The sequence below is a fragment of the Caenorhabditis briggsae genome (assembly GCF_000004555.2).
Source record: "Caenorhabditis briggsae complete genome, chrIII, whole genome shotgun sequence".
In the NCBI taxonomy this organism is placed as follows: Eukaryota; Metazoa; Nematoda; class Chromadorea; order Rhabditida; family Rhabditidae; genus Caenorhabditis; species Caenorhabditis briggsae.
The window spans coordinates 9,216,395-9,240,844 of NC_013490.2; the positions used below are offsets into that span (position 1 = coordinate 9,216,395).

Here is a 24,450-nt window from a genome sequence, read left to right on the forward strand (position 1 = left end):
CCCCAAATTTTTTGAATATGCTCTCTATAATTTTCTCCGATTTTTTTCCGAAATTTCAGCGAGATTGGTTCATTCTCCGCGGTTTTGCGAAATTTTCTCCATTTCTCCGAATTTTTCTACATTTTGGTGAATCACCCCATAAATTGAACGGTTGCGAATCTTGCGATTCATACGAAGATTTTTAAACAAAATGCATTTTAATGCAACATCTGAGAAATAGAAAAGGCAATATTAGTCATGAACAAAATATGTGAAACAAGCGCTTGCAAGCAGATGTCGCGTTCGAAGTTGATTTCCAGGAGTAATTTCCTGGAAAAACGCTGCCGAAGCTGCCATTGTTTTCCAGAGGGATCCGCTTCTAGACTCGCCGTAAATGGGCATGAATCAACAGAGAGAACACAGTCAAAACGAGTGATGTTTAGTGTGCCTGGAAATCTGGAAAAGTGAAGTTTAGTGTGCCTGGAAATCTGGAAAACAATGGCAGCTTTGGACAGAAATTACTCCTGGAAATCAACTTTGAACGCGGCAAAAAACATGTTTATTTATTCAACCCATTCATTGCGAAACCGCTGTGCTACAGTACTCACCTGAAGGTACACATTCGGTGAGGGTATTATACTGTAAAGGAATGGTACTGCAGCGAATTAAAAACGACACTAATTTGAGTGCTTTGAGCTTCAATTTTCGTTCTATAGTTATTTAAAACGCATCGAGACATCAATAATTCCATTCTAACATATTCAGAAGACATCAGTTCTTAAGATACATACTAGAGAAATTGACAGTTTCTCGAATTCCCCCAAAAAATTTAGGTTGCCATGTTACAACGTGGAATCAATGTTCAGGCCTCGAAGCATCCTGGAAGCGCATCCTGCATCTGTGAATTGTTTGCATTTACCGCCAGATGCCTTTCTTCTTCACTTCACAAACACTTGAATAGCTTACATTTTTCAGAAGAGCCACTTCTCAAACAACACTTTCACCAGATGCGATGAAGCTCAAAGCCCGTTTGATTCTATCTGGAATAATTTTAATATCACTGCTTCTATGTTATCTCGTAGTCCTTGTAGTACTCGATATGGATCTGATGACTGATTACATGTAAGTTTACAGATTATCAACAAATATGAATTTTCGTTTTCCAGAGATCCCAGACCTCCACAAATCAGCATTCATAAATTATGTGTAATCGTCCCGTATCGTGATCGTTTTGAAGAGCTTCGAGAGTTTTCCCCGCATATGTCCCAGTATGTTTTTAGATAATTACACATTAACGAAAACGTCCATGATTATGCACAGTAAGTATTGTTTTTCAGATTTCTTCATAATCAAAACGTCTCACATCATATCCTGATAATCAACCAAACGGATTCCCTTCGTTTTAATCGTGCTTCACTGATAAATGTAATGGTAATCAATCTTTCGCCAGCTAAATATAGTATTTCAGGTTGGATGGAATGAAGCAGATCGACTTGGATGTGATTACATGGTGATGAACGATGTGGATCTTCTTCCTATCAACCCGGAGGTCCCATACAATTTCCCAGAAGTTGGAATCATTCGTCATATCACTTCTCCGGAATATCATCCTAAATATCACTACGAAAAATTCATAGGAGGAATCTTGATGTTAACGTTACGCGATTACAAGAAACTCAATGGAATGTCCAACAAGTATTGGGGCTGGGGACTGGAAGATGATGAGTTCTATTTGAGAGTCGTGTATGCTTATTGTGGTGCGTCGAAGATTCTAATACAATCATTCGTTTTGCAGGGACAGCAAACTCAATCTAACTCGAGTATCCGGTCTTTCAACGAATAGCACAAATACGTTTCGTCATATTCACGGTCCCAAACGGAAACGAGATTATACTCCTAAAAAGAAAGATATGAAACAATGGGAGATTAAACGAAAACGAGATCATGTCAGTAAAAAGCAACAACTAAAAACCAGGCCCTGATACTGAAAATTTGGCCGACGAAATATCAGTGGGTGTAAAAATCAGATAAGGGTCCCCCCTATGTGCTTTTTGCATTTTTTCCAAAAATAAGTATCAGGGGGTGAAAATTTTCATAAGGGTCCCCCCTTTAGTGTTTTGTCTCAATTTTTCAAAAATATCAGTAGGTGTATATTACAAAAGGGTCCCCCCTCACGTCTTTTTCAAAATTTCAAAAAATATCAGGGGGTGTTTACCACTCGTATTTGGGACTGCCTAAAAACCATTCAAAACTGTTCTTCCAGGAATCCGGTCTTCGTAATGTACGTTACACAATTGAAAATCGACGTCTTATTGATTTCTCTGGATCATCTGTTACCGTTATTAATGTCGCATTGTATTGTGACATGAGTTGGACCCCTTATTGCAAATCATAGATCAATTATACTTTTATTTTTTTTCCCCGATTTAGTTTTCAAATCTACTTTTTCTTTGTGCCTTTTTTAGTGTTTGATACAGGTCTCTTGTGCAACTCGGGTCGTTTTTTTTGTGGCCTTTATTTTCTTCATACTTGTGATTCCTTTCAATTGTTTCGCTTTTTTGGTACTACATATTATAGTGCCTGCCAATAATTTATTCATAAAATATACAAATTGTTATAAGTTTCAGGTGAAGAAATTATTTACATAACGAAAGTAGACAACCAGGCTAAATCGGCAAACTGCGAAATAATCCGTATAGTTCTAGTGAATGTGATCGATTTCTATGAAAACGGAAATAGGAAAACTCGGGATCAGAAAGTAGGAAAGTAGGCTGAATTAAATACTCGTTTCGGGAGAGGGTCGGTTTAGAAATATATCTATTAGAAATAAATAAAATTAGTGATGGCAAGAGTGAGATTATACAGAATGAGTGCTATTCTTTGGTCTGTGACTGTGATTCGAATCTTCAGCCACATAGTTACGAGCTTGGTAGAAAAGAATATATGCGGATTCCGAATTTTTTTGCGGAGCTGATTGATTAGAAGTCATCTGGGCAGTGGCCTCTGTTGACATTCCGGAGAATTCTTCCATTGAAGACACGTCTAACTTTTCCACGATATCATCATCGAAGACCAGCCAAAATGAGTTACTTTTCACCAGAGTGATATAGTGACCTCGGTTCGGAGTTGCTCCACAGTGCACGACAGTCGCAACTAGATCGTAAATCTGATCAGCTTCTTCTGCATCGTCACTCTGAAAAATTGATGGTGATCATGAATAACCGATTCATGAACAAATTACCACATTAAAAAGTCGCAATTCCAATGGGAAGACCACTCTGTAAGAAAGCTTGGTGTGTCTGTTGAGAGAGTCCACGTATTTGAATCGTTTCAGATGAAGAGCTAGAAGCTGTGGTGGCTTTTTGATCCGCATCCGTTTTTGAGCTTCTTGCTTTGAGGAACACGTTTCACAGTAGTACTTCTGAACATCCAGATTTTCAATCAATCTCAAACAAGTAAAATCGTTTACCTGATCTCCGCAGAGTGTTTCTGTTTCACTAAAGACTCTGAGACAGTGGGTAATAGAGGTGTTCTGTTCGACATCAATTGAAAGATCCAGAAAGTTTTCGTCTTTACATGACTTTGTATCACAACTCAAACATTTCGTCTCGTTCGTTAAAATTCCTTCAAAGATCTCATGGATCCACGTCGATTCTGGTCGGGAATCACTGCCTTCCGTTCCGTTGCGTTCACGCTCGTCTTTCGAGATTCCTGCGGTTGCTGGTGACATATTCACAGTTACATTTCCTTTCTTGATCGTCCCGTGACGGGAGGATTTTTCTCGTTCAGCCTTCTTATCCGTAATCAGCGCTTCTGATATTGAGTTGAGCAAATAGTTGAAGAACTCATGAGCATCTTGTTGAACGTAATTGTCAAATGATTCTGCAACATTTTATATTTCAAAAAACAACGGCTGGAGTTGTACCGTTTTCTTTCTTTAGCTTCGTGATGAATCGTTTCGGAGCAATTGTCCCGACTCGTCTTTTCTGATTAGCTATGCTATGGAATAAGTCAGCGAGACATGTCATCAATGTTTCTTTCGATGTTCCGGATTTTTTCAGTGTTTGCCTATAGTTGAGCATTTTCTCCCTGAATGGTCGACAGAAGAACAAGGCCTGTATCACTGAGTTGCAGTAGCATGTGTTTCCGAACTGAAAAAAACCATAGGCTTTGATTTTGATTTGCGCATTAGTCTTACATTTACAAGCCCGTAATAGTGTTCATTTGTGAGGGTGCCCGATTCCGTCCTACTGATTTCCCGTTCCAACTGTGATGATCCATTGGCACCCATCAGAAATCAACGAGCGGTGGTACCTCTGAGAAATTATGAAAATATTAATACAAGAACTCGGACAACGGGAACAAGATGAAGAAAATAGAGAAGGAAATGGAAAAAGAGAGCAGCCATCTATTTTACTCTGTTTCTTTCGCCGCCTATTTGTCGATGTTCACTCATTCTGCCCGTTTTCAATCTGTTTTCTTCCCGCGTCGCGAGTCCCCCAAATTTGCTTGAAGAGATGGGCTGAGAAAGTGGAAATGTGAGCTTATTTAGTTGGTAACTGAAGCCGCGAGATAACAGAGAAGTCAGCGATAGTTCACAAAGAAGGGAAGCCATTAATTGAATACCATTCACATCCAAAAAACTTTCTCAGATGAAATCAGATAAATGCAGACTGATAAAACTAAATTGATGTTAACAAGTATGTCAAACGTTGCTTTTTTTTGAAGAATGAGAAAAACCGTCAGATTAAAGTTCAAAATTATCAATTTTTCGCGAAAAAAGTTGTCAAAAACTTTGGAAAAACTTTTTGTCCAATAGAGCGCACTTGCACAATTTCCCTCGCGGAAATTGTGAAACACGGGAAGATTACTGTAGGTTTTACGAGGAGAAGATGAAGAACAATTTTCAGACAAAGAACAACACATTTCCAGAAAAGAAAAGAAAAAAATAATAATGATCTAATTAAATTATTAAATTTTTGGGATAAACCGATCTTTGTGGTAAACATTAAAACAGGGATTCTGAATGGACGGGAATCAGACGATTGAAGGTGAATCTTGTTAAGCTTGAAAGTTGGATTCGATTGAAGCAAAATTTTTTGGACTGACTGACTAAAAATCAATTATTTTCCTATAAAAAAACAAAAAATCTGAAACAAAATTACACTTTCATTGTATTCTCATGTAATCTTTATTTTACATTTCATTTGTTGAAATCTTTACTTTTCTATTTTTGTTTCTTTTTGATTAGTCGCTTCTTTGAATCCTTGCACTCAATTCTTTTGTGTCCTGTTGTCTTTTTCCTTTTTTCGACTCCCCAAGTTAGAGACGCAGGCGTTTATTCTTCCCAGTCTCGGCTCTTTTTTCGTCAAGAAGAACAGCTTCCTAGTCAATTCTATTTATTCGTCTAAAAATGAATTGTCGAAGAAAACCCCCGGTCCCGGAATGAAAACTACTGTAACCCAAAAGATTTTATTTAGTTTCCGGTTTTTTTCTCCGTTTTCACTGCTTCGGCCAGCTGGTCGAAAAATACAAGTTTTCGGTACGGGGAAAAGCCGCAAACTCAGGAGAATCGAAAAATTATGGGAAAAGAAAAATATTTTCAAGTTACGGCAGTATTCGAGTCGGGACCTTTTTTAAAATCGAATCGATCACATTATATCTTTTGAAAGATTCGAGTAAGCCTATAACTTAAATTCATGCACATTGTAGTACCAGCATGTTGTTTCGACCATATTCCCTCCACAGGGATCAAGCTGCTGTGGTATGTGGTTGCGCTCAAAAGAGAAGGTGCATGTCAGCTTTACATTTCTCGCGTTGGGATAATTGCAGTGAGATTGTTTCCTCTCGCTCCCAATTTACTTTTTTCTATTTTCCTAAAACCTTAGACACGCCACCTTCCCATTAGAGCGCATCCGCATGCAACAGCAATTCAAACCCCGTGCCCCTCGTTATCATACTCTCATCAATAAAGCATGATCCGTAGTCCTCGAAAATGCTATCGTAGTCTCTCATCCTCCTTCTTACATTCGTCTTATCCGAAGATCATCCTCCAAAATCCCAGTTTGTATTCTCTTACGTCTTCTTCTTATTCTTCTTTTTCCTCTTTGCTCTTCTCCTATTTCATTTTTCCGGTGGAAGTCAGAGACGCAGACTGGAAGTGTCACTCGGCTCCCGTGATCCATTCTTTTCGTGTTGCTTGTCGATTTCTTCCATTCCCTTCACGTTTCAATGAGTTTGCCTAGGCAACTGGGCATTTTCTTCGAATGAAGATGTTAGAATTCTTCTTATTCTTTTCTCTTCCTCCTTTTTCTTCTTTTTTTTTGAAATTAAATTTTATTCTATCTAAAATTGTCAGGCGGCTCATAAACGGACTATGGAAGAAGTCAACCAACCGTGGCACCACCAAATTACCCAAGACCTTCGGGACCATCTTATTCGTAAGATCATCATCGCGATTTTCCCGGAAGCCGATGATTTCCCTGATGACGTGGACCAACAGCAGAACATTTATGAGGATGCTCGTGAAATCGAACGTCAGACATACAACCTGGCAACCAGCCGCGAGCACTACTACCACCTCTTGGCAGAAAGAATCTACAGTATCACCAGAGAAATCGAAAGAAATGGGCGTCGCTAATTCTTCGATTTTCCTACATTATAATATTAAACCATTGCATCTCTTTTTGTTTTAGACTGCGTCCGATATTACCAAATATGCATTCCGTCCAACTCAATCGAAACCTCGCCATCTTTTCTATTGTAACATTCCCGTTTTGAGTTTCAATAAACATAAGAGATGTTTACGTAAAAAATTAACTTACCGTAAAACTGTAATATAACGCCATGGCGCTCTATTTTTTGGAGGGGGCTTAGGTGGCGTTCTATTGCAGGGGGCGTTCAAATAGAGGGCGGCGTTCTATTTTTCAAGGACGAAATTTTGAAAAAAAATTCATCAACAATAAAAAATAGTTTTTTATTGTTGATGAATTTTTTAAAAATTTATTTCTCAAAGTTTAAAGGAATCATTCGAACGGAATGACCTCTTAACTTCGACTTTGACCTTAATTATCTCGGTTCATCTAAAAGATATCAAACATTTGTAAAACTAATAAAATATTACTGATATTAGGACAAACATTTTATCCGTTGACCACTTTATGATATATTCCGAAAAAATATTTTTATAGACGAAAAGTTTCAAAAAATTTCGAGTAACTTGAAAAAGTTCTTTGAAAACTGAGCTGTTTTTGCTGCTCGCCCAAGCTTCGGCCACCGATAATTTTTTTTAGCTATATGTTTCGCAACGTAGCGGCCATCCAGTTGGCCAAAACGGGCCCACAATTCCAGACAAGCTTTGTCTGATCAGTCAGGTCCGTTCGTCTGATGTTGTCTGGGTCACCGCTGCTCATCCGATGCTCATCGCTCATCCGGGGTAGCGGTAACTCAGAAAATTCCAAAAAACTGTCCCCCGCGTCTTCACTGATTTTGACTGATCTGACGGACGGACGGACAGACGGACGCGCGGGCGCAAAAATTTGGCCAAAACCCCTCGGTTCACTCGAAAATCTGCAGCCTCCGCACGGCACCCCAAGCAGGGCTGGGAAAAACAAACGCCGGCGGCAAAATTTCGGCGTTTCGCCGGCTAGCCGGCGACGACTCGGCTGCAGCCGGCGAACGGCGGCGGCCCCCGGCGTTTTTATGCGCACTACGGTAGTTAAAAAGTTGTGCAGTCTGCATTTTTTCGTTAACGCACATTTCTTTATTGTTTTTTTGGCTTAATTTTAATCGTTTTTTGCCAAAGTTGTCTCGTTTTATTAAAAAAAAAGGAAGATTTTACAAAGGATGATGTAGCGAAAGTGGTGAAAGGAGAGATGGAAGGTGTTCGATTTCAAAAAGTGAGTAAAAATAGAACGTTTCGCTTAAAAGAACAATTTTCAGGTTAATCTTGTCGTATCTGCAGAAACAGAAACACAGTAGGAACACTAGCCACTACGTTGAAAAACGTATACACTTCGAATCGACTGTCGCTGGAATCGAAATTTTTGGAAAATCTAATGTTAATCAAAGATATGCCTTAAAATTGATTTATTGTCAATTCAAAAAAAATAGCACCGGTGAATACACAAACAAACAAGTAAACAAGGGGGCGTCGCCGTTTTTCGGTAATTTTTCACCGAATTTCTTCCGAATTCAAGGAAATTCGTCGATTTTGTGAAGGAATATATAACTTTGTTTGAATAAAAACTGAGAAACACAATTGAGAAACAATATTCTTCGATTCAGGGTAAAAATGAAAAGATCAAGACCAGGTGACGTATCGAAGGAGACAATGATGGAAAGAAGAGGTAGAAAAGCTTCTATATCATATAAATAAGTAAATTACCACTGCAAATGTCCGAGACCAAAACATCGAATTCGTCGTACGGCAAAGCGAGCTTCTGCCACGACTCATCTGACGACGAACTCTAAAAAGACAAATCAATTTAGAAACACATAAATTTATGCTTACCTTGTTGTGTTCGCTCATGTTGACCGACTAATTGCTTGATGACTGCTGAAAATTGAGAATGAATAGAGAAAAAATCGTGGTATAAAGTGCATTAATATTCAAATTATTTCAGCATTATGTAAATAAAAGAACACAGATATTTCCTAAAATACAACAAGCATGAATAGAGGAAGAATGTGATGATGGCGTCTCTCGCTTTCCTCTGCGTCTCTGCCTTTCACTCTAGCCCAACGCGTTTGCGTGTGTCTAGTTTCTTTACAAGCAAAAGATATTACAAAGAGAATTGTGTAATTATTGAGACTAAAGTATATTCACATTTCAATCAAAGTAGGCCATCTAATGTGTTAGCAGATATGTCAGAGTGTAAATATCAGGATGGTTCTTGTCCAATAAAGAAGAATGAAATTATGATTTGGGATGTAAATACTTCCCAGAATTGTCAATATATTTCAATTAGAAAATTAGATGGAATCATGAATAATGGACTGTGGATAAATAGTGAAAATCAAATTGCTTTGAGTTTGAATAAAAACAATATTGTGAGAGATTGTAATCTTGATCTCTTAATTAGTGATGAAGGTTTTGCAGTACGTCAGTTACAAAACGAAATACCAAGAATTCCAACAGAATCGAAGTTTCCTAGATCCATAGGATTGACACAACAAGCACTACCATCAACTCCTAGTCTTCAAGAAATGAGTTCAACATCAGAGATTTCTAGATCCGAAGGATTGTCAAATCCTCAGAAATATGCAGAGTCTTCGACTCCTAGATCCGAAGGATTGTATCAAAAAGAAAGAGAAGAATATTATAAAAGACAAAGAGAAATCCAAAAGGATCGAGAACTTCGTGAGCAACAAATCCAAATGGATCGAAATAGAATCCAAAAGGAAAAAGACAAAGAAGTAAGAGATAAATACGAAGCTGATCGTAAAGAATTTGAGAAGAGAAGAGAAGAAAAAATGAAGCAATATCTAGAGTTCGAAAAGAGAAAGAAGGAAAAAATGGAAAGACAAGGATTATTGAATACTACTACTACTACTTCTGTGAATTCGAATAAAATCAAAGATTCTGAAATCCAGAGGATTGAAACTACAAATAGGATCAAAAGATCTATAGAAGCAAATCAAAGTTTAGAAGACACTTCTAGACCTTTTCCATTACCTACTTATGAAGAATACTCAAAGATTAAAAATGATTGTTCACTGCTTCCAAGTTATGCTGATTACCTAAGGTCTAAAGATAAAGAAATAAAAGATTTCATTCGATCTAAGGATGCTTGTGATACTTTTCCAAGTTATGATGAATACGTTACTAAATTTGCTGAATATGCACTAAAAGAATTTGAAAATAGAAAATCTAAAAGAACAAGAAGACAAGTTTACTCAGATTTTCAAGCAGCTGGAGAGTTTCAATACCTTGAGAACAAATCAAATAATCTTTTGAGACACACAACTGAAGTAATGTGTGATATATTTAATGAACACTCCAGTCTTCTTGAAACACTAATAAGAGATAATCCTAGGAGATACATTCAAAAACAGTTAAATCATTCTGCAATTAAGGTTAAAGTTTTTTCTTCCGAAGATAAAGATTCATTGGGAATAGTTCAAGTAACATTCTGTAAAGAAATTGATGAAGATCAAATTGAGTTTATTGATCTTACTCATTTTGATGGATTTAAGGCAAGTTTAGCAAGGACAAATTCCAATTAAGATCAAAGATTTTGGTGACAAAATTTGGTATTACAAGGAATCCACAGATATAATATCTAGTGAAATTCAATTGCATCCCAAGTTTCGTCCAAGAAAAGATGAAATAACAAATAGTAGGATTTAACATTAAAAATTTACAGAGAATGAGCAATTCACTTTGGGGGTAGTCTTTATGACGCAAAGGGGAAATAAAACAATTGATGATGTGAGGCATCTCAAATGTTAGGCTAAAAAGGTGTGTGCCCGTAACTGGTATCAAAAAGAGGGGTGGTGCTAATCGGGACATATCTGTACAGACAATATGGGGAATCAGGGGCCGGAGAAGCTATCCACTTTATGGGATTGTACACGTTCAAGACTGAGGTATTTTACTGGGTGCTTTAGGTGTGGCTGCGCTATCACAGATGTATTTTTCTTGGAAAATTAGAGACGAGAATTATAGAACTTTATGAAGACATGTGGAAGTGTTACACGTAATTTGTGAGATAACTTGACACTTGACAAAATAGAACAATTTTAAAAGTTTCGAGAAGAAAAATTATCGGCCTGATTGCTTGAAAATCTTCCGATTCGCAGACATGGAAGATCCATGGAAGATCTATCGACAGAGCGTCACCGACGTATCCCCTCCTTCCCAACTTCTATTTAATAAGTAGTTTTTCACCCGTTTTTGCCTTCCTGTTCAACCGTCGTTCAGCAGACTTTGGATAGACCTGGTTACACTTGTGCATGTTTTTTTTTCGTGGAATATTTGAGAACATTGGTATTTGTTTCGACAATATTTATTGGATTTTCATGCATCTATAGAATGCAATTCAACTCAAAAATTCCATTTTTACCCGAGATTTCTGATTTTTGTTTTCTTTTTCTTATTATCAGAAAATTGAACACCAGTTTTGAATTATAAATATTTAGTTGTTAACCAAGAAAAATGGGCAAAAAATACACATCTAGGACGTCTATGTATGATGTTAAAAAGACATGAAGAATAATAATAAAAAGGTAGTGTTGGGTGGGGAGAACAAAATCGAATAAAATTTGAGAATATACAACATATTAGTGGGGCAATTTTTGAATGATTCCTATACGCAAGTAAATGACAAAACGAGTCGAATGAAATAATGAACAGAGATGTTAGTAGAGGGGGGCGGGATGCGTTCAAAACTACAAAAGACAATTTGAATCAATCACTGCGCGTTTTCAGAATAACAACGTAACAATGACCTATTCAGAAAAAAAAATAATAAAGTGGGGACACAATCAATGCGTAGGATTTAACATTAAAAATTTACAGAGAATGAGCAATTCACTTTGGGGGTAGTCTTTATGACGCAAAGGGGAAATGAAACAATTGATGATGTGAGGCATCACAAATGTTAGGCTAAAAAGGTGTGTGCCCGTAACTGGTATCAAAAAGAGGAGTGGTGTTAATCGGGACATATCTGTACAGACAATATGGGGAATCAGGGGCCGGGGAAGCTATCCACTTTATGGGATTGTACACGTTCAAGACTGAGGTATTTTACTGGGTGCTTTAGGTGTGGCTGCGCTATCACAGATGTATTTTTCTTGGAAAATTAGAGACGAGAATTATAGAACTTTATGAAGACATGTGGAAGTGTTACACGTAATTTGTGAGATATTGGTGATGATGAAAATGGGTCGGACTTAGAAGAACATGGAAGCAAACGCGGATAAAGGTGAGGGAATGGGTGGAAAAGAAATGTATACATGAAATAAAAGAAGACTATTGGCCGCCGGCATTCGATGGATGAGACTGTTGTTGTTGCATCATCATCATCTGCTGTCGATTCTGGAACTGAAAAAACCAAGTTAGTTTTACTGCGATTTACAAATTCTATCATTTTTTTGATTATAATAAAGTAATGCTATCTTGTTATAGGGGTTACAGAATCAAAACCAGAAAAGCGAGAAAACCACATTGATTCAGAGGTCAGTGGCGCGACATATATCCCGTATAAGAGAGAACATATAACTAAAACCAACCTGGTTGAACGGCATGTTATTCTGAGGCATTCCAGGATTCTGTTGCCGTTGTTGTGGCCATCCTCCTGGTTGCTGTTGTCCATGCTGAGACATTGATGGGTTCATCGATGCGAACTGGCCTCCAGGGCCTCGTGGCTGATTCGGTCCCGCAGCAAAGTTTGCGCCAACACGCATGTTAGCTTGCTGTTGTTGCATTTGTTGCTGTTGAGGGTTTTGTCCCATTTGCATCGGAGGAACACCTTGCATCTGTTGAGCCATCATTGGATTGTACTGTCCGCTGTTTCCGTGAACCTGTATAACCCACATTCAAAACACTATAAACAAAGGTAAAAGGACTATCTATTAGGAATATGCAGAATTATTTAGAACGCGGACACTTGGGAAGTCTAATAAAAATCAAAACCCATACATAAATTTTCAGCTGGTTAACAAGAGGCTTAGAAAAAACGGAAATTAGGAAAACTAAATTTGGATGTGAAGCAGTTTTTTAGATTCACAACTCACCCTCAACCAAGCATGAAATAAATGCGGAGTCTTCTTCAAATCAGAAAATACCATTTCTCGTTCTTGATTGGTCTTCGCTGCCTTTAATCGAGCGTTGATCTTCGTTATTTGCGGTGCCAACGTATTATCGATCGGTTGTTGTGGTTGTTGCTGGCCTTGCGGCATGTTCATCATGTTGTACATATCCTGGTTGGGCCTGGAATAACTGATTGTTTAGGTTCTGTAAAAGTGGTGTCGAATAAATACCTGAATTGTGGATTCTGGCCGATTCCGGGAATTCCAGGACGGCCTGGCTGTTGTTGTCCAGAAAGACCAGCCTGTCCAGGCATCTGCTGTGGTTGAGTCTGGTTCATTCCTCCGAGACCTCCGTGACCCATTCCTGGTCGCTGCATTCCTGGGTAGATGCCTTGTTGTCCTCCTGATGGTTGACCTTGTCCGAATCCTTGACCATTTGCTGAAAGAAATCAGATAATTGAAAAAATTCAAGTTGTGAAACTTACGCATGAAACGACCTTGATTCTGTCCTCCAATGGATGGTGGGTTGTTTCCAGGGAGTGGTCCGTTTTGGGCTGAGCTAGGACCTCCACTGGGCATTCCTAATCCTCCTCCGAAACCTAACGATTGGCCGATTCCTGCACTCAACGGAGCTGTTCCGATTCCATTTCCAGGCACACCATTAGGAGTTCCAGCACTCATCGGACCTCCTTGTTGTTGTTGTGGTTGGGCTTGGCCAACGCCTCCTCCTTTCACTGCAGGTCCAGGCTGCCCAGGAGCTGCGGCATTCGTTGGCGGTGTTGGTACATTGGTGGGGACAGCGGCATTATTGGTAGGAACACTTGGAGTTGGTGGGACGGGTCCTCCTCCAACAAGTGAATGAAGTCCTTCCATTCTTCTCCTCATCATCATGTCAGCTCGTCGTTGTTGTGATCGTTTTTGTTCGGCAAGTTTCTGGCGGATGTTCATACAGAATGGAACAGTACATCCATCTCGGTTGCAGTGTTTGGCGTGATAACAGCAGAGGGCAATCAACTGTTTGCAAACTGGACATGTTCCACTGATCCTCTTCTTGCACAACTTCGTATGCTGAACGACACGCTTCATCTTGTGGCACGACATCCGCCTACAGTTGGCATCACGGCATTGGCAAGCATGAACAAGCGATGCGATACATCTCTGAATGCTTTCGTAGCGAGATCCACTTGAAGCACTTTCTGGACCTTCTCCTGTCATCAGATTCTTCATCTTTTCCAATTCATGAGGATGTGAGACGCTTGGCTTGCATCTATCACACAAATCGAAGTCATCACAAGTTTGACAGTGCCACGTTGCTGGTCCATTACACTTGTTACATGTGTACTCCATTCCCTTTGAGTCGGCTTCATGAAGAGAGTATGCAAGGCATAACGTCGAATATTTAGCTCTTCTTAAAGACGAAAACTCCCAATGTTCTTCTCTAGCCTTGGTAAGGAACGTATCACGACCGTCCATCATATCCGAAGGCATCAAACCATCAGGATCGTTTATTCCAGTAGCGAGGACAGTTGGTTCGTCTTTCAAGCTGACAAGTCTGATGGTGAAGAACACTTCCTTGTGTTTTTCAAACTGCGAGAAAAGTTTGTCAGCGACTTCGTTCCCTGTGAGACTTCCAGCCTTTTTCTTGTTCATCTTGGTGGTCTTTTTCAAGTTGTTCTTCTTGTTCTTCGTGCTCTTCTTCTTGCCACTGTCACTTCCACCAAGGCCTCCATCTGCATCGTCGCCATCGTCATCATCTTCCTTCACCTTACGCTGAGCTTCTTCATTCGACGCTTCCCGTATACAATCTTCTATTACATTTGGCCAGAAATCTCCTTCGAAGTATGGAAGTTGAGTAGGTGTGACAAGATTATCATCTCTAGCTTGCTTGTATATATCCTTGAATTCCACGACACTTCCTTCTTGCACTCCCTTCTCCAACATCTTTTTGTACCAATCCTGAAGACGTTTCGGCTTTGGAATCTTCTGCTCTGGTGGATGGCAATGGAAGATGTAGTCATCACCTTCCGATGGAGGACACGCCCAAATGTGAGCCATCGTGTATCCCAGCTTCTTGGCGTAATCAAGATATCCAAGAAGGATCTCGTGGTAGACATCTGTACGCAACTCGCGAGGTTGGAAGAAATGAACAGAATCGAGATAAGCAATGTAAACTCTTCGAGCGTTTGGAGCTGGACAATCGCTTCCATATTCTTGAACATGAAGACCAAAGAAGCAAACTTCAACTCCATCAATGATCTCGAATGCAAAAACGGCCTTGGTCCGGTATGGGAACTTCTCAGGAAACTGTCCACTCTCCACATACTTTTGCTTCATCTGCGGTTTCACTTCAGCTTCTTTATCTTGAACGCAGAGAGTTCTGATTATGACTGGATACTTGTGTGCCTCCGCTTGCAACTGCTTCTTTATAAAACCATTGACACGATCTTCGAGGAATGTAGATAGCTGGTTATGTGGAAGTTTGCTAGCCAGATATTTATTCTCCGGTTTTTGGTATTTCTTTGCAGTCCGACAGCACTCGCATATAAATCCTTCTGGATACACCTTCTTATCGTGGAGAGCACAAATACGATGCCATTTCCGCATACAATACTTGCACCGTTCGAATGGTTCGTAGTCGACGTTGTTGTTCTTCATATCCTTGAACGCCGTTTTCGGAGCCATATTCGTTCGGTCGTTTGGATTTTCAGAGAGTGATATTCCTTCAGGTGGTAACGCATCGAAGCACTTCTGGCAATAGGTGTATCTCTCGGTGACTGTGACATTATACTGTGTTGAACTCTGCTCGTAAACCCAGTATTGTTGTTCTCTTGCTATCGTACACATGGCAGCACCATAACAGAACAACGAAAGTGGAGTGAAGGCAAGTTTCTTGGCGCAACAGTAACCCATGACTTTCATAACTGGATCCATTTCAGCGACGAATAATTCAGACAGCTTGATTCCGAATTTGTACACTTTGCTGTTCTTTCTGTTGTAAAGCCAAGCGTTATCAAACATCAGCCATATATCGTCAACAAATTGAAATGCATTCTGATATTGACCGGAATGAAGCTTCTTGTGGATCGTTTCCAGGTCCATTGGACGCTTAATGATATCGTGGTAGTCCGGAATATTGAGAAGCTTCGCATCGACTGGAGCACGGAATGGAGCAGCGTCTTCTGCTTTGTCCAGAGTCTCCCAAACTGGCGACAAGAACTTTATAAGATCTTCCTGCGTGAAAACAGTATCTTCGGCTAGTGGTGGTGTCGGTTCTCTCTTCACTTGTGGTTCAGATGGCTTCTCTGAAGGCTTGACATCCTTCACTGATTCTGGAGCTTGATTAGATGTCTCATCCATTGAATCTTCTTCCTTTTTAATCACGATACCGTTAAGCATTGGCGCTGGAGTTGATGAACTGGATCCTCCACCAAAGCCGGCTGCGGTGGTTGGTCTGGAGCTCATCGAATCAACATTCTCATCCATTGGCTCAAGTTTCGGCTGAAGAAGGCCACCGGTGGTAGACGGGGCTCCCATGTTTGGTGTGCTGCTTCCACTCTGTGGGAAAGTAGATCCATTGTTGAGCGGAGGGATTTGACCGTTTGGCATGTTCTGCACGTTAGAATTTGGAGCTCCTCCCCATGGTGTATGCTGTTGGCTTGGCGCTCCCATACTACCATCCATATGAACGTCATTGCTGCGTCCTCCTTCAACACCAAGCATCTGAGCGAGCTCGTTGGATGGTGGAATGTTGTTGTACGCTGAAGAAAATGAATTAAAATCGCTGCCTTTCAATAGTGACAACTTACGATCATGAGGAGCTGCTCCTTGAGTCGACAGTCGAGAGTTCTTCTTCTCCTGAAGTTCTTTTTGGATTTTATAAATCTTCTCTGCCAGTAAATGATAGTATTCTTCACGGTCGTTTGCTGATTCGAACATCTCCTTCTCGACCTTTCTGGCATAAGCGATCAAGTCCTTCAGGCGATTGTCATTCATTGCTCCTGGGTCAGGCTCTGGGAATATCGCCTTCACCAACTTTCCAACCAAATGGTTCCGAAGATCTTTGGTAACTTGATGATGCCATTCCTTTGTACAATCCGGCATATCCGGTGGAGGTAAGTTAGGAATCTCTCCATTGCTGCCGCCTGGCCGTTGTGCACCGCGATTGCCGTTCCGTTGGAATGGATCTCCATGGAATCCTTCGAAGAGTGAATTAGGTATCTGTCCAGAGCGCATAGAAGGAGAACCAAATTGCGACAGCCCGTCACCCTCTGCACTTCCGTTCGAGTTTCCATTGACTCCGATCAAGTTGGCCAGATCGGGCACTGAAAAAGAAAAGAATAAAATCAAATAATTCTTTGAGGTTCCACTCACATGAGAATTGCAAAGGTGTATCTTGTATCCTCTTCAACGGTTTACAAACCGGACAGTCTTCTCTAGAACAATTCTTCCAGTGAGCAATTATTTGACGAGATGAAGCACAATGGGCAACTGAACATTTTTTTGTTGTTTGTGTGGTATCGGCTGAAAGAGATTTCAAACAGTGGCTAGAGTGAAGCGAAATGTTGGTGGGATTATGCGCTTCTTCTTGCTAAATTGTTCGAAACTCTTTCCAGATAGAGAAAAAGAAGCGACACAACGGGAACGAGAGAACTTACAAGGACATAATCGTCCGACATTACAACTTGTCATGTGCGATAGAACATCTTTCATTGTGGAGCAATGTGGCAGTGTGCACGGAGCGTGTGGAGGAGGTTGATTCTTAGCAGCATAGTCTCGATTCTCCTGAAAACAGAACTTCAGAAAGGGGATTGTGGCGTTTTTGATAGCTAGTACTTTTTCTCTCTGAGAGCATTTGTGTGCATGGAGTAACAAAACCAATTGTTGCTGAATTAGCTTCCTCTTCTCAGGATCCTGATGAGTCGCGAGCATGCTCGATCCGGGTGTTGTTGCTCGAGCCGCACCGTTCCTCTGTGCATCCTGATCACGTTGCTGTTGCTGTTGTTGTTGCTGCTGATGTTGTTGAGCTGCAGCAGCTTGCGCAGCAGCCGCTTGCTGAGCTGCGTGTTGAGCAGCAGCAGCTTGAGCTCCTGGACCAGTTGGTGGCACATGTCCCATTCCAGGATGACCATTGTTCATCATCATCATGTGGGGTGGACGACCATTCGCTTCCATCATCATCTGAAAAGTAACAGAGATGAAAAAGCGTCAGTAATCAATGGATGAACTAGAATGAGTGATTGTGATATATGATGAACTGGAATAGAGTTGTTTAGAGAGAAAGAGAATATAGTTATTTGTAAGTTTCCATTTCGACCAAAATCAAAAAGTCGTTAACTGTAGTGCTTAGTTCGCAAACACACTCTGGCATGTTGACGCACAAATACATGAGCTCAGTCGACGCTTGAATGAATGAAGCAGATGTATTCAATACAATACAAAACTAACCTGTTGTTGATGTTGCGGATGCATCATTGGATATCCGGAAGCTGGACCTCGACCATATTGCTGCATGAACTCTGGCCTTTGCTGACCGTACTGCGAATGTTGCATGAACTGTCGATCCATCATTGGCTGCATCATTTGTTGCTGATTAGGCGGCATTCCAGGTCTTCCTTGAGGTGCCATTGGACCGTTTCGTCCCATCGTTCCATTCATCATTCCTCCCCGTCCCATTTGTTGTCCTGGATTCGGTCCGCCCCGACCTGCTCCTGGATAACCTGGTTGAGGGATTCCCTGTGCTCCTGGTGGTCCAGTCTGTGCGTATTGGGGGTACCTAGGCATCATTCCTGGAAATTGTTGTCCTTGTGCTCCCATCATCATCTGTTGATCTCCCCCAGGTGGATACATTCCTTGCTGCCCTGGTCGCATCTGTGGTTGTCCAGGAACTTGTTGAGGCCCTCCTGGACTTGGCCCTGGTACCCGGCCACCCATATTCGGTGGCGACATCATGTTTGGTGTACCGTTTGACATCATTGGACTCCTACTAAACGCATTCTGCTGTCCCGTTGGATATCCAGGAGGTCGAGGTGAATTATTTGATGCTTGTGATGGATTCATCAGCAGTTCCTGTAACACACTTCCATTGGCGCCCCCACCCATGGTCTGTGGTTGTTGTTGTTGCTGAACTCCTGGTTGCCCAGGCTGAAGATTGAAGCCAACACTGCCTGATTGAGAAGGCTGTGGTGTCCCTTGTTGTGGTGGATGTTGCTGAGGTGTCGAGCCAGAAGGACCTGCTGATCCACCAGCTGATGTGCTTGGATTGTCTACCTGAAACTTAGAGAGTTGAAATTAATCATTTGAACAAGCTCAAACTTACATCTGTTTCTTTGCTTGATGTCGGCAGAGGCTCTAGATTGTCAAGAGCACTGAGAGCATCTAATCCCGAATCGTACTCTGAAAGCGTTCCCATTAACGAGCTTAAACGCGTTTTAGAACTTACCGCTATCCGCGCGAGATTTTTTTGATGGTGGCTCATCCATCAATTAGTAGAAAATATATATTTGACAAATTTGAACAAAGCGATCTCGTCTACTTTGGAACTTATGAAGCGGCTGAGTCGGTTTACTATCCCGTATCGGCCACTACTTCATCAGAGTTCCCAATTATTGGGTTAGTTTGGCAAAATCACCAGATATAGCTGTTTGTGTCTGAAACAATAAAAAACTGAGATGAGAGAGAGAGAGAATAGATATATAGATTTTTCCGCGGCTGGAGAAGAGGAAGAGAGAAAAAAAGAGATCGGCGAACCGCAAGGGGCGAAGGGCAGGAGGAAGTTAGAGAAGGAGAGGAAACTAGAGAAGAGCGTGCTAGATGGAGAGAATCAGCCGCCACAAGAGACGTAGATGGAAAATCAATAGGAAGAACGGGGAGGGATGCACTTTTTTAAGGGTGCGTGAACCATTTATGGAGAAAAATGATGAATGCAAAAAAAGTAGTAAAGAAAATAAATTAACGAGTGCAAGGAGAATGAGGGGGGCGGAGATCATAATGGGTTACGGTAGTCTCCGCAAAGAGCAAAACCGTAGAAGGTCGACTTGAAAATACCAAATTCAGGTGTTTCCAAAAAACTTCCATCGACTCCAGATCCTAATCTAGAGCTCTTCGAGATCCGGGAAACCATTCCGACCAAAGAAGTTGCAAAATTGTGCGCATTACTAGGGTTATTCTGATATGAAACTTCTATAAGACATCCCTTGGTTATGATTGAGATGGTCCACCTAGACACCAAATCACTTCTATATGTACCCAATTTGGACCCAAAGGATTCAAAATAGACCTTTTTTGTTCAATCTGACTTCGATGGTCCCTGGGACCATTGAGCTCAGCTGGCTGCAAGGTACCCTCAATTTCATGATCTTTGGACGGACTAACTCCCCGGTGGTCGTTGCAGCTTCTAGGTGGTCCCTTGACCTCAGGTACCGCCCCCTGACCCAAATTTGAACTATTTCTTGACCCAAAAGTTGCAAAAAGCTTTCCACGTGACACGCATTTTAGATCATGAACGTGAAGAAACGCAGAACGGTGTTCAGTGAAATACCACTCAATAGTGTAGAGACCACAGACGGCGCTACTCAGCCACCCATGATGCAGTGTGCGTCGGAGGGGGACGCCGACAGGGGGTGTCCCTCGCTGGCAGGAGTCTCGCAGCGACGACCCGCGGTTGAGGGATACGGTAAAACACTTGCCGCACGCGACACGCGCGCGGGCGAAGGAACATAGAATCTGAATGAAGCTTGCTTCGGACCACCTTACAGTCTGAATTCGAACTTTTAGGGTGAACTTTGGGTATGGATTTGAAGAAAATAAACGAAGGAAGAAATCTAGAGAAGTAGAGCACGAGAGCATGAAAGATGACCGAGTTAGAGCAAGTCAAAGTTGAAGTTATGTTTTGGAATGAAAAACATGATAAAAGACGTCGGAGAAGGTTCGCGACAAGCTTCATCGCATAAAGAGAGCAAACACAGTTCATCTATCTAAAATTTAGACTAAAAAAGTAAGGAGCACCAAGAAGCTGAAAAAATCGATATTCGAGGTTGAGCGTTTTGAGAAGACTTCATCAAGTTCGCAAGGAGGCTATAAGAGATATGGACGGCTTTAATAGATAGAGAATAGTCGAAAGTACCATTGTGTAATCAGAGAATACATAATTCTTCCGGAGAAGCGCAAAAAGTGGAGGGGACAGAAGAGCGGTAGTTCAAAAAGTGCGAGGAGGCGGGGCAGAGGCCCTCCCTCGCTCGACTGTCGGTATCACCAAAAGAGGGGCGGGGCGACAGGGTGGCGGAGGGTGGCCGGCGATTCTCGCTTCTCGGCAAGGCTTCTGAAGTCGTATCAGACGAATACTGAGATTCTCGATTGGACGACGACGTCGTGCTGCTGTCCTCAAGATTGTAATAGTGTGGTCGAGAAGGGGCGGGGCCTCCGTTTCACACTCTATGCGTCCCCCGCCTGCTCAGCGCCGGGCGTTCCGTCCGTTTCTCTACTACCTCACTTCCTTATCTTTGGGATCGTAGGTGCAATCTCCGAATCGCATATACAGTAATTCATGATTGGGACGATAGTGCGGAGAATGGCAGCATGATTTAGCATTATGTTTGAGAAGGAAACAGAAGTACAAGAAAAAACGAATTTAGTGAAAAAGCAAGCAGCGAAAGGATTGAAAAAATGCACAATATAGTTAACATGTTAACATGTTATAACATGAATGTATAATTATCATAAAAACATGTCCAGTTGTATTTTAGAAACGCGGTTTAAAATGAAAATACCGTATTCTCTAATAAAAGCCTACTCAAAAAGTAAACTTTGAGCTAAACTATCTCGATTCCAGTGAAGGATATCAAAAAATTGTCAAATGATAAAATATTGGTGATATTATGATCATTAGTTTTTCAGTTGATAAATTGTTGATATCTTTCCAACGAACAGAGATAATTGTGTTCAAAGATGACGGTTTGGGTGGGCTTCTGTTAGAGGAAATACGATATTTAAAAGAGCGCTTTCATTCAATTTACCTCTACCCAAATTAACTGCGATTACTGTAGGTTTTTAGTTGAGAAATAAGGAATATCAAACAGAAATTTCGCCGGGTTTGCCAGTTTTCCTTCAAAGGCCTTGTGCCAAGATAAATTTCGTTTAGGAAATTCAAAAACGGACATCTTCCATGCACAATTCTTTTGATGAGGAAACTAGACTCCTCGGGTAGAAGTTTGTTAGTAAAGTTAGAGGACCAAATTTTCCCTTTCAGTGAGTTCAAATCTCTCGAACTTTCAGAGTTCAAACCCCATATAACCTATGTATAACAAGAAAACCACTAAACTTTGAGCTAAATTCTAAACTGGCTGTTGAAAATTTCTTGAAAAAGCGAGCGCTAAAAATGAACAGCTCAATAAAAGATAATGAAATCAGGTTCGAAGCATCTCTTTAAGCTTTTCGGCTAATCCCGTAAGACCTGTAATAGAAAAACCCCCTCACTGTCAAGATTGAGCTCAATTATCTCAATTCCCACTCAAGATATCAAAAATGTGTCAACTGACAAAACACTTCTGATATTATGATAAAAAATTTTATCAGTTGGCAACTTCTTCATATCTATGACAGGATCTGAGAAAAATTGGCACAAAGTTGAAATTTAGGGGGCCTTTCTATTACATGTTTTACGGTAGCTTGTCAAACGACTAGCACTCTAATCTATTTCTCAATGCATAGCTGGAAGAACGTTTGAGGGTGGCATTTAATTAGAGGTTGGCATTCAATTCGAGGGGCATTCTATTTTTCCGTGCACAGCTCAAAGAACGTTCTATTAGATGGCCGAGTTTAATAAGTAGAGGCTAATAGAATGTTTCCGATATTTTGAAGGACCAAACGTGAGAACTACAGTATCTCACTTAGTTTGGAAGATCACAGGCACCCTCCAGTGAAAACTATTCAAGATCCGTATACTGCAACTTGTAGATTATAAGTTGCTAAGTTTGAAAGCTTCAATTACAACACATAGACTATCAAGAAATCCCTACGATCTAATAGTAAGATGGGAACTCTCAAAGAACAGTTTTCTAGCATTGACTGCGAGGAATTGACCAAAATTTTGGATGATATTGGTTACAAAAATGTTTTTAAAAAATCATAATGGGAGACGAGGAATCCTCTTCATATGGTTTGGATAGTCAACCTACCGTATTTCCTCTGATAGAAGCCTACCCAAGCCGTCAACTTTGAGCTTGGAGCTCAGAGCTCAGTTATCTCGATTTCTGTGAATGATAATTGAGCTCAGAGTTGACGGCTTATACTAGCGGAAATACGGTATGACACTTTGATGTGTACATAAAATTCCTTCTCGATTCACTAGGGACCGTTATAAGCCTTATAATCTAATCTTGACCTGGTACATTTTTTTGGTAAAAAAAGAAAAAAGGAAAGATGTAATTGGATTAGAAACTGGGAAGAGAACAAATTTCAGAAGAGCACTGGCAAATGAACATTCAAATGAAAACGACAGTAACCAGTAGAAATATATGGATACTGATGTTCGAAATGAGAGGGTATTTCGACCAAACTTTTACTTTTAGAAAAATATAGTCGATAAAGCGGGTTAAAATTCAGAAAATATCAGACAAGTATAGCAAACAAGGGATAAGCAAAAAAGGCACAAAAAAGGGATCGAATTTCCTTACCATTGTGTTTCAGGTACTTTTTTACAGTAAGACTACTAATTGGGAAAGTGAATTTTTAGAAAACCAACTTTTACGAAACATTTTGTGAGCTCAAAACCCTTACTTTTAGGGATACTTATAAAAAGGGTTTGAAGAAATTTCAAGCGAATCATTAACTTCAGAAAAGAATAAAAACGATTACTGTATTGGAAGGGATTACGGTAGGAACTTCTTTCCAACCTAAAACAAGACAAAGTTTGAGTGTTAAATTTTCTTTTCTCGTGCGTTGGACAAAAATTAAAACCTGAAGATAAATTTCTTTAGCTTACGGTTGAATGAAAATATGAACTATGGCTACTGTATGTAATTTCTAGACTTTCTAGACCTATTGGGTAATTGGACCTCAAAAACATTAAAAATAGCGAGAAAAACCAATAATTATTTGGCTTGATATAGAGAAATGCCAAGAGGCGACTGTTCATCGCGAGTCCTGGGCAGAAACTGAATATGCGGGAGAGGGGTGAGTTTCTCGGCGAGAGAGAAAGATACACAGAGAAACCAAGATGTCCTCTGTGGAAAGAAGGGCGGGGCTTAGCGATGAGACTCTAGAGAATTTGATAAAGCGTGGGTATCAATGAGAGCTATATGATAGGGCTTGACCGCATATGAAATAACATGGAATAAAAACTTGGAACAGTTGATTTGCGAAAAAAACATGATGGAGTGAAACTAACTGAAATTTTGTGTGCTACTGTTGGCGATAATTAATGTTTCGCTTCTGATAATCAACCTAGTTGAATTTTCTAAGAAACGACACACCTACACCGCCTATCTCTTTCAATGTCACAAATCTAAACTCTCAAAGTCATTTTATACAGTTCTTTATTCTCCAAAAAATGTTTTTAAACGAGTTGGTGAGAGGTTCGACAGAGGCTTTTTCGGTATCGTAAATCGGAATTCCGATTTTTCAGCTTTTTTCTATAAGTTTAACTTTTTAAACTTTTTTACTAGGAAAGTTTTTGCACAATCAAACAAATACAGGTTTTTGACTGAAAACCAGAAACAATCC

At 40.5% G+C, this 24,450-nt stretch overlaps 4 protein-coding genes across 4 annotated transcripts; 2 read left to right on the top strand and 2 right to left on the bottom strand.

Moving 5' to 3' along the window:
* Window positions 1–991: 991 nt before the first annotated feature.
* Window positions 992–2,374, top strand: Cbr-sqv-3 (the record flags this gene model as incomplete). The annotated part of the gene is made up of 6 exons (XM_045244228.1): window positions 992–1,101; window positions 1,146–1,247; window positions 1,317–1,404; window positions 1,448–1,722; window positions 1,775–1,925; window positions 2,243–2,374. 6 exons carry the CDS (start codon window positions 992–994, stop codon window positions 2,372–2,374), a joined length of 858 nt encoding a protein of 285 aa, XP_045094164.1.
* A 462-nt stretch (window positions 2,375–2,836) lies between these two features.
* On the bottom strand, window positions 2,837–4,270 carry Cbr-usp-46 (the record flags this gene model as incomplete). The annotated part of the gene is made up of 5 exons (XM_002641598.1): window positions 2,837–3,172; window positions 3,221–3,400; window positions 3,449–3,861; window positions 3,905–4,130; window positions 4,178–4,270. The coding sequence occupies 5 exons, from the start codon at window positions 4,268–4,270 to the stop codon at window positions 2,837–2,839; spliced, it is 1,248 nt and encodes a 415-aa protein (XP_002641644.1).
* Window positions 4,271–8,844: 4,574 nt separating this feature from the next.
* Window positions 8,845–10,373, top strand: CBG09973 (the record flags this gene model as incomplete). Its single annotated transcript, XM_002641599.2, has 2 exons — window positions 8,845–9,801; window positions 10,347–10,373. The coding sequence occupies 2 exons, from the start codon at window positions 8,845–8,847 to the stop codon at window positions 10,371–10,373; spliced, it is 984 nt and encodes a 327-aa protein (XP_002641645.2).
* Window positions 10,374–11,953: 1,580 nt separating this feature from the next.
* Window positions 11,954–19,211, bottom strand: Cbr-cbp-1 (the record flags this gene model as incomplete). The annotated part of the gene is made up of 10 exons (XM_045244229.1): window positions 11,954–12,025; window positions 12,169–12,504; window positions 12,718–12,913; window positions 12,964–13,171; window positions 13,218–17,054; window positions 17,104–17,320; window positions 17,362–17,910; window positions 18,178–18,999; window positions 19,049–19,125; window positions 19,172–19,211. The coding sequence occupies 10 exons, from the start codon at window positions 19,209–19,211 to the stop codon at window positions 11,954–11,956; spliced, it is 6,354 nt and encodes a 2,117-aa protein (XP_045094165.1).
* Between the last annotated feature and the right edge of the window lie 5,239 nt (window positions 19,212–24,450).